The sequence below is a fragment of the Ranitomeya imitator genome, chromosome 5 (assembly GCF_032444005.1).
Source record: "Ranitomeya imitator isolate aRanImi1 chromosome 5, aRanImi1.pri, whole genome shotgun sequence".
NCBI lineage: Eukaryota > Metazoa > Chordata > Amphibia > Anura > Dendrobatidae > Ranitomeya > Ranitomeya imitator.
In genome coordinates this window covers 105,639,037-105,656,954 of record NC_091286.1, presented here as the reverse complement: position 1 = coordinate 105,656,954, position 17,918 = coordinate 105,639,037, and the positions used below count along the sequence as shown (strand labels likewise).

Genomic DNA, 17,918 nt, shown 5'->3' with positions numbered 1-17,918 from the left:
TTGGTGTAAAATAATACATATACATGAGAAAATGAACACATAAGTCGGTAATATAGCTTTTCCTCCTTCGGAAAATATTTAGCAATTTCAAAGCAATGATATTAATAATGATAGTAAAGTTGTATGGTGACGAATATTTAAGAAGCAAAAACTGAAGTTTATGGAAAATTGATAGACAACGGATAGAACTGCATCACGAATTGAACATATTTTACTCACTCTTAAATGGTTAATTATTTAGCATTTAAAAGTTTAGAATTTTTTTTTTAAGATTATGGTAACTATCCTTTCATCCCAAATTCTAATACATAGTATTAAGCAAGTGTGAAAATATGCATCATGATGCTAATCTGGTTGAATTTCTGATTTGATAAATCATGAATCATTTTTTTTATCCATGGCAAAAAAAAAAGGTTTAATTATTTTGGCAGTGTTACGCAAGATGAAAAATCTTTCTCACAACAATTTCATTTTTTTGTTGTTTTTATTTTTATAAGCATGAAAGCAAAAAAAAAAAAAAGTGCCAATTGACAAAGAAAATAGATAATACATTGTATGTACAGTATCATATGTCATCAATAAACCTCAGAGTTTCCATTTATAATGTGATGATGTCATTTGAACGTGAACCACAAACAATTATCACAGTATACGTGCGTAATCTTACATTGGTGCACAAAACACACTATAAAGCTTCAAAGAAAAAAAGAAAAACTTCAATCCCGTTCACGAAATCTGTATAACCCAAACCCCGTGTACTGAGATATAATTTTAAATATATGGGGTTTTTTTAATTCCAGAACCTAAGCAAGGCAAAAAATGATTGACTTTTTTCCCAAATCCCCAAATGCAACTTTTTATTTATTTTATTTTTTTCATTTTTTTGTCATTTTTTGTTGGTAAAATAAGCATGCATTATTATTAGCAGTGAGTAGTGTGGTAAAGATAGGATTGCAATATTTGCAAGGAGAAAAGTGAATTTAAAACAAATATAGGAAAAAAAACCCAGAAAAAAAGTGCTGAATTTATTGTTTCTATTGTAATAGCTAAAATCTAAAACATCAAGGCTCTGATTCACCAAGACCAGCGATTTTCACGCCGGACTTGAAGAGTTGGGTCAGACGCTCTTGATTCATAAACTCAATGAATCAGGAGCTTCTGATTAGTGGTGTGCACACCTTTGTTGGGAACGCTGAAGCTAGTCACGAATAAGCTAAGTTCTGGCATCGCGCCCCTGCTGCACCTCACCTTGCCCTAGCTCTGCCCATTTTGTTGGAGCTGGAAGAAACTGGAGTGAAAATGGCAAAAGTTGGAACTCGGAGTTGCGCCAAAATTTTCAACCTTTCAAAACAATTTACGCCAGAATACTGGTGAAATAGTTTTTATTAATCGGGGCCAAAATCTTTTTATACTGATTCAATTTATACTAAATTCATAACCTATACCTTGCCAGAAATCTTTTTGAAAAATTTAGTTATTTTTTTAAATGGCTAGGATCCGACCTCTAGATACCCACTTATTCTGAAAATGAAAGAGACTCAGTGATGATATAACCGCTGCACCCACTTTAGAGTTTTTCCTTTGCAAAGTGGCTCCCTAGTCATCTGTGGTATGGCAAACTTCAACATGGCTTTATCCAAGTGGTTTCGTGCAGAGACAGGGTACCGTGAATGATGCTGTGTCCCCTTTACTCTCAGGATCGTGGGGGTACCAGAGGTTGGAACCTCAACAATTGTAGAGTGATGGTATAATTTAGAAATATATAATTCACTTATATATGAATACCACTTTAAATAATATATTTCATACCCTTTAAGCTGTAATATTTTTTATTTTATACAACAAAATACCCATCATATTTTTGCAGAAGAATTTTGTACTTTAATTGTACAATTTTTGTTTTAATTTTATTTAAACCAGAAAGGGAAAGGAGCAAAATTCCAAGCCGAGATCTTAAAATCCTTGGCATAGTACAATAAGCTTTTAACTGGTATGAATATGAGCCATCTGGAATTTTTCTATATTACATATATGCTGGCATAAACATATTTCTATGTCAGAAGAAAAGGTGCTGGCACATTGTCTTTATGGCTAATGTATGAAAGTTGAACATGTTATTGTAATTTTGGGTTATATAATGTTCTCAAATATGGGAATTTCTAAAACATGGTCAGACTTTCTCTTTATAGCTGACCAATTCAGGGGGATCCAGTAACAGTTTAGTCATTGAAATCAAGGCAGATCAGATGATTGTTTTAAGATCCTGGAATGATAGTGCCAAAAAACAGTTCTCCCACAAGCCAAAGGGCAAGAATTGGGATATGGTGATGACACTTAAGCCCAGTCCCGATAACATCTAGGATCTACCTATGATGTAACAGTTGTCGATCATGGCTAAGGCTAAGGAAGTCAGCACCAGGAAGAGGGCATCAATTTAGGATTTTTCTTTTCCGGAAATTTCCAGAGACAATAAATAATAAAAAACAAATAATTTTATAAGTTTTAGCCAAAATAACATGCTAAAAAGTTAAACCATAAATTTTCAAATTAACATAACATACTCCTGAAAATGTGTACAACATGTGTACCTATTGCTTAGTCACAAGGTATCTTTCCATTGGATTATATGCTTAATTACCTGTGTAAAATAATCTGTGCAAAATTATTTACCAAGTGACACTATTAAGAGAAAATACATTCTACATTTTTGCCTAGAAAGCGCTTTGATTATGTAATTCCACTCCATCGACAATCATTACATTTTGTCTGTTGAATTCTTTTTGTTTCCGTGATTTATCTAATTTGAGATAATAACATTTTCTTTTTCTTAAATCATTCAGTGTCAAAACTACAAATGATGATCCTAAAAGATAGCATGACATAGCATTATCTTTATAGCAGGCTTTAATAAGACCTCATGTATAAAAGTAAGCAGGGCAATAACTGGCGGTGTTGCTTATGGGAACCAGAATTCAGCTTTTTTTTTTAAACATTTTTAACGCAAGTTTGACAATGAAAGCAGCGATCAAATTGGTCAGACTGATTGCTGTTGGTGAGACCCTACCGGTGCTTCTCACAAAATTAGAATATCATCAAAAAGTTAATTTATTTCAGTTCTTCAATACAAAAAGTGAAACTCATATTATATAGAGTCATTGCAAACAGAGTGATCTATTTCAAGTGTTTATTTCTGTTAATGTTGATGATTATGGCTTACAGCCAATGAAAACCCAAAAGTCATTATCTCACAAAATTAGAAGAATTAACAAAAAACACCTGCAAAAACTTCCTAAGAGTTTAAAAAAGTCCCTAAGTCTGTTTCAGTAGGCTCCACAATCATGGGGAAGACTTACTGACTTGACAGAAGTCCAGAAGGCAGGTGTTTTTGTGAGAAGCACCTGTAGGTTCGTCTGTGTAAGTGCTCATACATGAGTTTTTTTTAATATTCACTGTATTGGCGCTTGATTGAACCTTATTTTTTTTTATAGTTTTAAAATTTTTGCGTAACAAGTAGTGATGAGCGAGTATACTTGTTACTCGGGTTTCCCTGAGCATGCTCGGGTGGTCTCCGGGCATTTTGGCGTGCACGGATATTTAGATTTCGTCGCCACAGCTGCATGATTTGTGACTGCTAGACAGTCTGAATAACATGTTGGGGTTGCCTGTTTGTTAAGGAATTCCCACATGTATTCAGCCTGTCTAGCAGCCGCAAATCATGCAGCTGCGGCAACGAAAACAAAATCTCTGAGCACGCCAAAATACACAGATATCACCCGAGCATGCTCGGGGAAACCCGGGTAACAAGTACTTGCTCATTACTAGTAACAAGCTGCCATGGACAGATTTCTATTTTTGTAAGAGAAACAGAATTTTACACCAGTACCATTTGTTATAGAAATCTAGCAGAATGGAAAATGAGCTGTAGTCACATAAAGCTGCATTTCAATTTTTGCGTTTAATTTTTGACAAGATGTAAGTTTTCAACCAGAAAAAATTGGCGATTTTCATCTCAATTGTAGTACATATAGCATCCGATTTTACACATCAGCAGTTATTAAAATTTACAAGACCAAATACCTTTTCATATGTTAAAGAATCGCAATCTATATGTGAAAATTGGATGCTATACATATGATACGTATAGAATCCAATTTTTTCCCCACCCATAGACTTCATATAAGCGAGTCTCATCCGACATATAGAAGAAACTAGTGCGTGTTGCAATTTTTTTCAACTGCAGATTCGGTTACTATATTACTATATATTACTTCCCATTATTGTTGTAGTTATTAAAGGGGTTGGACACTAGTTTTATATTGGTAGCCTATCCTTAAAATAGGCTAGCAATATTTGATGGGTGAGGGTGTGACACGAGGCACCCCCAACAGTCAGCTGTTACCGGTGGTGATGGCCAGAAGTTCTTGGATGCTGCCAGAACACAACAGCTCCATCAAAATGATACTTTCTGCGACCAGGTACAGCAGGTCTATACCCTATTTATTTCCCCTGTGTTCCGGCATCATCTGAGAACTTCCAGACACCGGAAACAGCTGATCAGCATGTGTGCTGTGTTTTGTACCCCAACCAATCAGACTCTGATGCCATAGCCCAAGGGTAGGCCATCAATAAAAAGGTAGTGGCCAAACCCTTTAATATCAAAAATCTACATAACATAGGTCCCGAAAGCTGTTAAAAATCATCATCTATCTTTAGAATTGGCTTCATCTGTCGCAGTCTCTATGAAGAGCTCCAGATTGGCACAGTTATTAACTATTACATCATATTACTCAGGTAGGCATGGTATGGTCTATGTGTACGAAGGGTATCTGTGTGGCCACAAGAGCATTTCAAGGTGTAAGAATAATAATGCATGCTAATTTTAAGTTTGCTGAACAGTAAGGATTTTGGAGTTTTCCTACAGAGTTCTTGCAACAGAATATAAATATGGACGGCAACTTTTTCCTTGGAAAATATCCAAAGAAGACTTATCAATATTATGCTAGTAATTTGAGAATGTATTTTTTGGCAACAAAGTCATACTTTAGCCGCACTTTCAAATTAACAGCAGATGGTCTTCAAAATAGGTAACTGTGTTGTATGTAAGCTGCATGATATAAATATATATATGTATATATATATATACATGATATATTACAGTTACATCAAATGTAACAGATCTGATATTGAAAAAACGCCTATGTCTATAAAGAAAACTGAGACCAAAGCTGATGGCTATTTAGGACTATAGACCCACTAATTCCCTTTAGAAAGTCTATAAAAAATCCAGTTTTTACTACAAGGCAATGGCACTTTAAAAAAAAATAATTGTGGAAAATGTGCTATAATAATGAAAGGTGATATGTCTAAGCTATAACCCACTAGTAGCAATCCATAGCTTCTATTAGTTACTGTAAAATATATAAATTCTAATAAATACTTCCTTAAATAATTCTTTAATTTCCTAGGCACATTTTTGGTATTTAAATATCTGCATCAGACCCATATTAAACCCTTCAATGGGCAATGCAAATAGAGAGGCTTTCACATCCTTCATTACTTCTATGCTGCCATACTGTACTGTACTTTGTACAGAACTATGCTGAGTTTACGGAGGTTGTCTATATTACCCAATACACAAAGCAACCCCTAAACCATACAAAAGAAAAACATGTAACGAAAAAATGGGAAAAAAAACTATCACAAAAACACATCCATGTCTTTCACATTCAATCAACATTGGTTAATGGGGATAATCGCTAAGCTACAGCATACACAAATACTTTTCATTCATGCACAACGGTACACATAGAACAAGGACATTCCAAGACATGAGCATGGTTATGGATGGATAGGTGCCCAGAAGACTCTTGCATGAATGGCTGTGGATTTGGTCTAAGTGACAGCAGACGAGTTATCTAGACCCCCATGGGGCTTCTAATAGGGTCATTTTTATGTAGGTAAAGCACGAACAGGAAAGACTCATAGTAGTTTGGTGACTTAGAACAGGGAACACATGCTAGTTACAATGCAACAGTTAGTTGGAGAGGAGAAGGCTACTTTTTTGTCTCCATTTACTCACTTCTTGTCCACACATGAATCTACTAAAGCATGGCAAAGTCAAATGCCATTGAGTTATATTGTAGAATAAATATTTTCAACCCATCCTGTTGGCAAGCGACTTCTCCATTTGCCACTTGGGTTAATTAACTTTTGGCATTGGATAGTTGAATATCAGTAAAGTTTCTTTTGCAGACTCTCACCCTCTCTCACTCCCCAATAACATCAACAAAAAAATAGTTACTAGTAATTCCGGCATCTTTACATTATAACAAAAAGGCCCAAATAGCATTCAGATTAGTCATTTCAAAAATAAAAGTAGTCAAACATTTATAGTACACTGTTTTAGGTACAGTTGCAAAGATGTCCCTGCATCAATGCCTAGTTCAACATGATGCCCCAGGGTAAGAAACCTTAAATTCTTGCTCCTACCCATTAAAAGGAACGCTTCTACAGGTGCATTCCATCAGCAGGTAAGTGGAAATGGCAATGTCTCTTTTTTTCCTCGGTTCATTCTACACATATTTATATATATTTATATATTTACTATGTTGGAGTGTTTCTTTAGAAGCCTGGTATGTGGCAGTAGGCTTCCATAGATGAGAAGAAAATGTACAAGAGCCACAGGAGAGTAAAGAGGGCCGATGTAAGAAGCTTGGCAGTCCGTGGTCCACCCAGCTCACCGCCAATTTCAGGCCGTCGTCTGTAGAGCAGGACACCAACGTTTATGAATGCAAAAATGGTGAAAAGAGTGACGGAGAAAGCCAATGTGCCAGGTTGGACTCTGAACACGTCTCCGCGAGCTGTATGGTAAATGGCAGCAATGGACCATGCTACTCCAATCCCAAGGAAAACATTCACAGCGTTGCTACCGGTGACATTACCTATGGAGGCATCAGCATATTGATCCTGAATAGCTGCTACTTTGCTTGCAAAAGTATCTGTGGAGACAAAAGGAAACAATTTTATTAACCAACAGAACAAGACAAACAGTCTCCAATATTATCAAACTTGGTATCACAGTATCTTTCCCTGAAGTGGTCACAACATCTCAACCTTCAGTAGTTCAACCAAATAAAACTGAGATTACTTAAATATTTTAGTCTTATTCTAACACTATGATAATAATAATCGTTATCGCTATAAACTCAACATATCCTGTAGCACTTTACAATTCAGAGGGAACGTGTACCAAGAAGATAAGACATTACCGATTAACACATAGATCAACGCATACCAAGAGGAATGAGGGCCCTGCTCAGAAGCTTACAGTCTTTGATGAAATAGGGGGACACAAAAAGTAAAACAAAAAGTGGTGCTTGTCATGTAAGATCTAGCCATCAATATAATAAATAATAAATTTGTACAGATACAAAGTGCTACCGAGTGCGTGGAAGGGAAAGGATGGAGTATTCAGATTAATGAGGATTAGTGATGAGGGAGTGTACTTGCTACTCGAGTTTTCTGAGCATGCTCGGGTGTTCTCCAAGTATTTTGGGCGTGCTTATAGGTTATGATTGTGTCGCCGCAGCTGCATGATTTGCGGCTGCTAGACAGCCAGAATACATGTGGGGGATTCCCTAACAAACAGGCAATCCCTGCATCAGGTTGTTTTCCAGCTGCAAATTATCCGGGTACGGGGACACAAACATAATCTAGGAGCACGCCCAAAATACTCGGAGAACACTCGAGCATGCTCAGAAAACTTGAGTAACGAGCACACTCGCTCATCATTAGTGAGGATCCATGATATTTGGGGATTGAGCTTCAATGCACTGAGCTGTGGTGTCCTGGCTCCATACACTAGGCGCTTCAGGACCCCCCAAGATCTCATATTGATGACCTAATCCTCAGTCTTGGACCACTCCTTGAAGTGTTACTCATTATATCCAAACAAAAATGTCTGTGCAATCGCAATCCAACACAAGACCGATCCTCTTGAGGGCTTCTCTTTTTAACTGCTCTTCAAGTCAACTAATAGAGGAGTATCTTATATAGAGGGTCTTCCACCACGAACTCCATAATAAGGTAGATCAACCCTATATGAGTATAATCAATTATCAAAAATATATTCAGTAAATAAAAGTTTTGTGATTTTTCTTTATGATTTTAAATTCTCATATGAAGAACATGGTAAATGCTCTATAGTTTTGTACATGCAACAATATTTTACATATTCCAATATCATAAAACAATGCATTATTTCCATGCACATTGACAATCTAGCACACATTTTCTAAATGGAAAAACATCCTAATGTGCATTATGTCCCACACTGTCTCCGTTAGCACTGGGAATGTACAAATGAGAGTTTATATGCCGCTAGTGACCTAGCAATAAACAAGTTCATCTTGGTGCTATCGAAATAGGAAACTGTTCAATTTGTGATGTTTATTTCATGGGCATCACGCTGCTTTCCAGGGCATAACCACACTGAAATATGTATTTTCTTTAGGATGGGCTCATCTGCTGTTTCGCCTGATTTAATCCACTTGCCGGCCACTGCATTTTCCACTTATTTGCACTAAATTGCATCCAATGTGAAATAAATGCCTATGATAAAACAGCCATTTTACAAATGTTGCTCTTTTGTTACCCATCCAGACTAGATGTGAATGAACCTTTTATGTTCTCTCTACCTTTCCTTTGACTCATCGAAGCTTTGTCGCTCTTGCAGAGAAGTATTTTACATAAAGGCTTTTTGTAAATTCCCTTTTTATTTTGTTCAGACATAATAAAAGCGTTAGGTAGGAAGAAAGAAAATTAGCATGTGGGATACATATCTGTTCAATAATGATAGAGAATGGTATGACATGTGGTAATGCCAAATGCAAGGAGTTTTTTCTATCCCAACAAACAGAACTGAGAAAGACGTGGTCCATTAGTTTCTCAAATTAAGAAGTACACAAAATAGTAGATATTAACATAGGAGGTGGAAAATATGAATAGCAAAGATAGATAATAATAATAATCTTTATTTATATAGCGCCAACATATTCCGCAGCACTTTAGAGTTTAACAGCTTCAAACACAACAGTCATAAGTAACAATGTTAACAATACAATAATTAAAGCGACACAAGACGACCCTGCTCGTGAGAGCTTACAATCTACAATGAGGTGGGGAAATACAAAGTGATAGATAGATAGATAGATAGATAGATAGATAGATAGATAGATAGATAGATAGATAATGAGAAAAAGGAAGGCAGCACTCCATGGACTTGCAGTGAAAAAATATGGATTTTATTCATACCCACATGGCGAGGTGACGTTTCGGCTCAAACTGAGCCTTTTTTCAAGGCTTTAAAAAGGCTCAATGTGAGCCGAAACTTTGTCACGCCATGTGGGTCTGAATAAAATCCATATTTTTTCACTGTAAGTCTATGGAGTGCTGCCTTCCTTTTTCTCATTGTCTGGATTGGGGCAAGCACTGGATGCTTTGCTGAGGAGGCCTGGGCACAGTCTTATTAGCATTGTGCTGTTCCACTTTTTCTGATTGATAGATAATAGATAGATAGATAGATAGGTGGTCCCAAACTTCTTCCACTTAAGGATTATGGAGGCCTACTCTTATGAACCTTGAGTACTGCAGAAATTCTGTTGTAACCATGGCCAGATCTGTGCCTTGCCACAATTCTGTCTCTGAGCTCCTTGGCCAGTTTCTTTGATCTCATGATTCTCATTTGGTCTGATATGCACTGTGAGCTGTGAGGTCTTATATAGACAGGTGTGCGCCTTTCCAAATCAAGTCCTGTCAGTTTAATTAAACACAGCTGGACTCCAATGAAGGGGTAGAACCATCTCAAGGAGGATCACAAGGAAATAGACAGCATGTGACTTAAATATGAGCAAAGGGTCTGAATACTTATGACCATGTGATATTTCAGTTTTTCTTTTTTAATACATTTGCAAAAATTTCTACATTTCTATTTTTCAGTCAAGATTGGGTGCAGAGTGTACATTAATTTTAAAAAAAAAACAAAAACCTTTTTTTAATTTACCAGATGGCAGCAATGAAACAAAGAGTGAAAAATGTAAACGGGTCTCAATACTTTCCGTACCCACTGTATTTACAGACATTATCATCACTGTACCGACTAGTACTCACAATCTAAGTTCCCTATCAGTTTGTGAAAGGAAACTGGAAAACCATAAGGAAACCCATGCAAACACGGTGAGAATATACAAACTCCTATCTGCAATAGTTAAAGAAGCACTCCTATCAAAGTATTTATCTTCTTAATACTTTGCAGCCATCATATTATATGGCTCTGTGTACTTACAATTGCTAATTTTGCCTTTCTACCCAGATAATTCTTCTCTTTTCTCTTTGCTCTATGTAGAAACATGAAGCCTCTTGTCCCTGCATTTATCATTCCCCTATTCAACTCCTGGTCGAGCTGCCCCCTCCTACCCGTGCCACTGATTTTGCATTGACTCATGATTCATACAGGGAAAATTGACCTTCTGTTTCTGCATAGAGCTTAGAAGGATTCAGCTAGTCAAATATTAACCCCTTTCTGCCATTGGACGTACTATCCCGTCCATGTGACCTGGGACTTAATTCCCATGGACTGGATAGTACGTCATAGGCGATCAGCCGTGCTCACGGGGGGGGAGCGCGACCGATCGCGGCCGGGTGTCAGCTGATTATCACAGCTGACATCCGGCACTATGTGCCAGTCACGGACTGCTCCCGGTACATTAACCCCCAGATCACTGCAATCAAACATGATCACAGCGTTCCGGTGGCATAGGGAAGCATCACGCAGGGAGGAAGCCTTGCGTGCTTCCCTGAGACCCTCAGAACAATGCGTTGTGATCGCGTTGTTCCAAGGGTCTCCTCCGTTCTCCTCCATGCAGGCCCCGGATCCAAGATGGCCACGGGGGACCTTCTGAGTCCTGCAGGGAGGTGGCTTGCGAGCGCCTGGTGAGAGCAGGCGCTGGCAAGCCTCCAGCACTGCATGTCAGATTGCTGATCTGACAGTGCTGTGCAAAGTGTCAGATCAGCGATCTGACACGAAATAGTGATGTTCCACCCTGGGACAAAGTAACAAAGTAAAAAAAAAAAAAAAATTACACTGTGTAAAAATATTTTTTTTTAAATTCCTAAATAAAGAAAAAAAATATTGTTCCAATAAATACATTTCTTTATGTAAATAAAAAAATCAATCAAAGTACACATATTTAGTATCGCTGCGCCAGTAACGACCCGACCTATAACACTGTCCCACTAGTTAACCCTTTCAGTGAACACCGTAAAAAAATAAATAGAAAACGAGGCAGAAAACAATGCTTTATCATCTTACCGCCGAACAAAAAGTGGAATAACACGCGATCAAAAAGACGGATATAAATAAACATGGTACCGCTGAAAACGTCATCTTGTCCCACAAAAAACGAGACGGCAAACAGTGGAAAAAAAAAAAAGTTATAGCCCTCAGAATAAAGCGATGCAAAATAATTATTTTTTATATTAAATAGTTTTTATTGTATAAAATCGCCAAAACATAAAAAAAAATATAAATGAGGTATCACTGTAATCGTACTAACCCAAAGAATAAAACTGCTTTATCAATTTTACCAAACATGGAACGGTACAAACTCCCCCCCAAAGAAATTCATGAATTGCTGTTTTTTGTTCATTCTGCCTAACAAAAATCGGAATATAAAGCGATCAAAAAATGTCATGTGCCCGAAAATGGTACCAATAAAACATCAACTTGTTCCACAAAAAACAAGACCTCACATGACTTTGTGGACCAAAATATGGAAAAATTATAGCTCTCAAAACGTGGTGATGCAAAAACTATTTTTTTGCAATAAAAAGCATCTTTTAATGTGTGACTGCTGCCAAACATAAAAACCGCTATAAAAAACTGCTACAAATAGTAAATCAAACCCCCCTTTATCACCGCCTTAGTTAGGGAAAAATAATAAAATTAAAAAAAGTATTTATTTTCATTTTCCCATTAGGGTTAGGGTTAGGATTAGGGTTGGGGCTAAAGTTATGGTTAGGGTTGGGGCTAGAGTAGGGGTTAGGGTTTGGATTACATTTACGGTTGGGTTAGGGGTGTGTCAGGGTTAGGGGTGTGGTTAGGGTTATGGTTAGGGTTGTGATTAGGGTTAGGGGTATGTTGGTGTTAGGGGTATGTTGGGATTGGGATTAGGGTTGTGGTTAAGGTTATGGTTAGGGTTGGGATTAGGGTTAGGGGGGTGTTGAGGTTAGGGTTGGAGCTAGAATTGGGGGGTTTCCACTGTTTAAGCACATCAGGGGCTCTGCAAACACAACGTGACACCCGCAGACCATTCCATCAAAGTCTGCATTCCAAAACGCCACTTCTTCCCTTCCAATGTTTTATTTTCACGGCTCTGCGTTATAATAAACTTTAGTGAAACACTTGGGGGTTCAAAGTTCTCACAACACATCTAGATAAGTTCCTTGGGTGGTCTAGTTTCCAATATGGGGTCACTTGTGGGGGTTTCTACTGTTTAGGTACATCAGGGGTTCGGCAAATGCAACGTGACGTCCGAAGATCATTCCATCAAAGTCTGCATTCCAAAATGGCGCTCCTTCCTTTCTAAGCTCTGCCATGTGCCCAAACGGTGGTTCCCCCCATATATCAGGATACTCAGTACAAATTGCACAACTTTTGGGGTTCAATTTCTCTGGATACTCTTGGGAAAAAAAAAAATTGGGGCGGAAAAATCATTTTTGTGGAGAAAACATGATTTTTAATTTTCATTGCTCTATATTATAAACTTTAGTGAACCAAATTGGGGTTCAAAGTGCACACCACACATCTACATAAGTTCCTTAGGTGGTCTAGTTTCCAAAATGGGGTCACTTGGGGGGGGGTTTCCACTGTTTAGGCACATCAGGGGCTCTCCAAACGCGACATGGCGATTGACCTCAATTCCAGCCAATTCTGCGTTGAAAAAGTCAAACGGTGCTCCTTCCCTTCCGAGCTCTGCCATACACCCAAACAGTGGTTTATCCTCACATATGGGGTATCAGCGTACTCAGGACAAATTGCACAACAACTATTGCGGTCCACTTTCTCCTGTTACCTTTGTGAAAATAAAAAATAGGGGGCAAAAATATCATTTTTGTGAAAAAAATATGATTTTTTATTTTTACGGCTCTACATTATAAACTTCTGTGAAGCACTTGAGGGTTCAAAATGCTCACCACATATCTAGATAAGTTCCTTAGGGCGTCTACTTTCCAAAATGGTGTCACTTGTGGGGAGTTTCCACTGTTTAAGCACATCAGGCGCTCTCCAAATGTGACATGGCGTCCTATCTCAATTCCAGACAATTTTGCATTGAAAAGTCAAATGGCGCTCCTTCCCTTCCGAGCTCTGCCATGCGTCCAAACAGTGGTTTACCCCCACATATGGGGTATCGGCGTACTCAGGACAAATTGTACAACAACTTTTGGCGTCCAATTTCACCTATTACCGTTGGCAAAATAAAACAAATTGGATCTGAAGTAATTTTTTTGTGAAAAACAGTTAAATGTTCATTTTTTTTAAACATTCCAAAAATTCCTGTGAAGCACCTGAAGGGTTAAGGTACCTTCGCACATAACGATTTCATTAACGATGATGGTAGACTGGGACAATATCCTCAGAAATAAGAATACAGATAATAAATGGGAAATGTTTAAGAACATCCTAAATAGGCAGTGTAAGCGGTTTATACCTTGTGGGAATAAAAGGACTAGAAATAGGAAAAACCCAATGTGGCTAAACAAAGAAGTAAGACAGGCAATTAACAGTAAAAAGAAAGCATTTGCACTACTAAAGCAGGATGGCACCATTGAAGCTCTAAAAAACTATAGGGAGAAAAATACTTTATCTAAAAAACTAATTAAAGCTGCCAAAAAGGAAACAGAGAAGCACATTGCTAAGGAGAGTAAAACTAATCCCAAACTGTTCTTCAACTATATCAATAGTAAAAGAATAAAAACTGAAAATGTAGGCCCCTTAAAAAATAGTGAGGAAAGAATGGTTGTAGATGACGAGGAAAAAGCTAACATATTAAACACCTTCTTCTCCACGGTATTCACGGTGGAAAATGAAATGCTAGGTGAAATCCCAAGAAACAATGAAAACCCTATATTAAGGGTCACCAATCTAACCCAAGAAGAGGTGCGAAATCGGCTAAATAAGATTAAAATAGATAAATCTCCGGGTCCGGATGGCATACACCCACGAGTACTAAGGGAACTAAGTAATGTAATAGATAAACCATTATTTCTTATTTTTAGGGACTCTATAGCGACAGGATCTGTTCCGCAGGACTGGCGCATTGCAAATGTGGTGCCAATATTCAAAAAGGGCTCTAAAAGTGAACCTGGAAATTATAGGCCAGTAAGTCTAACCTCTATTGTTGGTAAAATATTTGAAGGGTTTCTGAGGGATGTTATTCTGGATTATCTCAATGAGAATAACTGTTTAACTCCATATCAGCATGGGTTTATGAGAAATCGCTCCTGTCAAACCAATCTAATCAGTTTTTATGAAGAGGTAAGCTATAGGCTGGACCACGGTGAGTCATTGGACGTGGTATATCTCGATTTTTCCAAAGCGTTTGATACCGTGCCGCACAAGAGGTTGGTACACAAAATGAGAATGCTTGGTCTGGGGGAAAATGTGTGTAAATGGGTTAGTAACTGGCTTAGTGATAGAAAGCAGAGGGTGGTTATAAATGGTATAGTCTCTAACTGGGTCGCTGTGACCAGTGGGGTTCCGCAGGGGTCGGTATTGGGACCTGTTCTCTTCAACATATTCATTAATGATCTGGTAGAGGGTTTACACAGTAAAATATCGATATTTGCAGATGATACAAAACTATGTAAAGCAGTTAATACAAGAGAAGAAAGTATTCTGCTACAGATGGATCTGGATAAGTTGGAAACTTGGGCTGAAAGGTGGCAGATGAGGTTTAACAATGATAAATGTAAGGTTATACACATGGGAAGAAGGAATCAATATCACCATTACACACTGAATGGGAAACCACTGGGTAAATCTGACAGGGAGAAGGACTTGGGGATCCTAGTTAATGATAAACTTACCTGGAGCAGCCAGTGCCAGGCAGCAGCTGCCAAGGCAAACAGGATCATGGGGTGCATTAAAAGAGGTCTGGATACACATGATGAGAGCATTATACTGCCTCTGTACAAATCCCTAGTTAGACCGCACATGGAGTACTGTGTCCAGTTTTGGGCACCGGTGCTCATGAAGGATATAATGGAACTAGAGAGAGTACAAAGGAGGGCAACAAAATTAATAAAGGGGATGGGAGAACTACAATACCCAGATAGATTAGCGAAATTAGGATTATTTAGTTTAGAAAAAAGACGACTGAGGGGCGATCTAATAACCATGTATAAGTATATAAGGGGACAATACAAATATCTCGCTGAGGATCTGTTTATACCAAGGAAGGTGACGGGCACAAGGGGGCATTCTTTGCGTCTGGAGGAGAGAAGGTTTTTCCACCAACATAGAAGAGGATTCTTTACTGTTAGGGCAGTGAGAATCTGGAATTGCTTGCCTGAGGAGGTGGTGATGGCGAACTCAGTCGAGGGGTTCAAGAGAGGCCTGGATGTCTTCCTGGAGCAGAACAATATTGTATCATACAATTATTAGGTTCTGTAGAAGGACGTAGATCTGGGGATTTATTATGATGGAATATAGGCTGAACTGGATGGACAAATGTCTTTTTTCGGCCTTACTAACTATGTTACTATGTTACTATGTTACTATGATATCGTTGCATCGTCACGCTTTTTGTGACGTAGCAACGATCCCGCTAACGATCTCGTTATGTGTGACAGCGACCAACGATCAGGCCCCTGCTGGGAGATCGTTGGTCGTTGGGGAATGATCAGGACCTTTTTTTGGTCGCTGATCACCCACTGTCATCGCTGGATCGGTGTGTGTGATGCCAATCCAGCGATGTGTTCACTTGTAACCAGGGCAAATATCGGGTTACTAAGCGCAGGGCCGCGCTTAGTAACCTGATATTTACCCTGGTTACCATTGTAAAAGTAAAAAAAAAAAACCAGTACATACTCACATTCCGATGTCTGTCACGTCCCCCGGCGTCAGCTTCCCTGCTGTCAGTGCTGGCCGTAAAGCAGACTGTCAGTGCTGGCCGTAAAGCAGAGCACAGCAGTGACGTCACCCGGTTACCCGGGTGCTGCAGGGGGACTTCGGCATCGTTGAAGACAGTTTCAACGATGCCGAAGTCTTTCCCCTGATCGTTGGTCACTGGAGAGAGCAGTCTGAGTGACAGCTCCCCAGCGACCACACAAACGACTTACCAACGATCACGGCCAGGTCGTATCGCTGGTCGTGATCGTTGGTAAGTCGTTTAGTGTAACGGTACCTTTAATAAACTTATTAAATGTGGTTTTGAGCACCTTGAGGGGTGCAGTTTTTAGAATGGTGTCACTTTTTGCTATTTTCTATCATATACTGTAGACCCCTCAAAGTGACTTCAAATGTGATGTGGTCCCTAAAAATAAATGGCATTGTAAAAATGAGAAATCGCTGGTCAACTTTTAACCCTTATAACTCCCTAACAAAAAAAAAATGTTTCCAAAGTTGTGCTGATGTAAAGTAGACATGTGGGAAATGTTACTTATTAAGTATTTTGTGTAACATATCTCTGTAATTTAAGGGCATGAAAATTCAAATTTGGAAAATTGCAACATTTTCTAAATTTTCACCAAATTTCCATTTTTTTCACAAATAAACACAAGTAATATCAAATAAATTTTACCACTATCGTGAAATACAATATGTCTTGAGAAAACAACGTCAGAATCACTGGGATCCGTTGAAGCGTTCCAGAGTTATAACCTCATAAAGGGACAGTGGTCAGAATTGTAAAAATTGTAAAAATTGTAAAAATTGGCCAGGTCATTAACATGCAAACCATGTTAATCTTGTGATGTCATAGACCTAATGGAAAACAGATGAATTAGCCGGGTAGAAGGGAAAAATGAGCAATTGTTAGTACATAGTGGAATATAATATGATGATTGCAATATATTAATAGGATAATAATTTTGATGAGAGTGCCTTTTTAACATATACTGAGCTATTCAGTTTATTGAAAAAATGTAAAATAATTTTTAAATAATTAAAACTATGCACTTTCTTTGAGCACCTTAACTAAGTAAGGAAAGGGCCTAGGACTGTGGGGGAGGTTTTGATTGGTGTCCTTAGGGGTTAATTAAAAGTGCTGCGCTATGCAATTAGGGGTGTGGTATGAAAAAGGGCCATAAGAAGACAAAAGAGCACTATTGGACATTTAGACAGTTTACCTGAGTGTGAAGAGCCCACCCACTTCATTATAGCAAGATTTATGGTTTTTGTAAGTATGGTTTATGCTAGTTGTCACAGCTTGCCGGTTCTTGTCCATGCCCGATGAGTTTTATTTGCAAGGCTCGCTGTACAGCAGCAGTTGGCCTTTGGATTTTCTTTTGCTATAAAGCATAAAAATGGACATGGATGATGAATGATTTTTGGCAATGTATGTATTGTGTTTTTTTTAGTAATTAAAAGCTGTGGCCAACCCACTTAACCCAACATTTGTTTTTCCTGGTATTTTATTCAAAGGTACACCTGGTAAGGTTGTGGGTTTGTTGGTAATGCAGCTCAATTATTATGGAAAAGGGTTGCTATGTTTTACACTCCTTGCAGTCTTTCAAAATTGTTATTTTTTTATTGTAACTTTTTTAATTCTATTTTTACATGACAATAGGGAAAGTCATGGGGTCAGATGTGCTACTTTTAACTGTAAACGGCAATTCCGGAGATATTCTTTACAAAATAC

General features: G+C 38.2%; 1 protein-coding gene across 2 annotated transcripts in view; it reads right to left on the bottom strand.

Annotated features, from left to right (window-relative positions):
• Nucleotides 1–465: 465 nt before the first annotated feature.
• SLC8A1 (solute carrier family 8 member A1) overlaps nt 466–17,918 on the bottom strand; it is a 469,783-nt gene continuing 452,330 nt past the window's right edge. For both annotated transcript variants that reach the window (XM_069769002.1, XM_069769003.1), the window contains exon 8: nt 466–6,998. In XM_069769002.1, the coding sequence (XP_069625103.1) occupies nt 6,622–6,998 (377 nt within the window). In that variant the 3' untranslated portion in view covers nt 466–6,621. The remainder of the gene's footprint in view (nt 6,999–17,918) is intronic.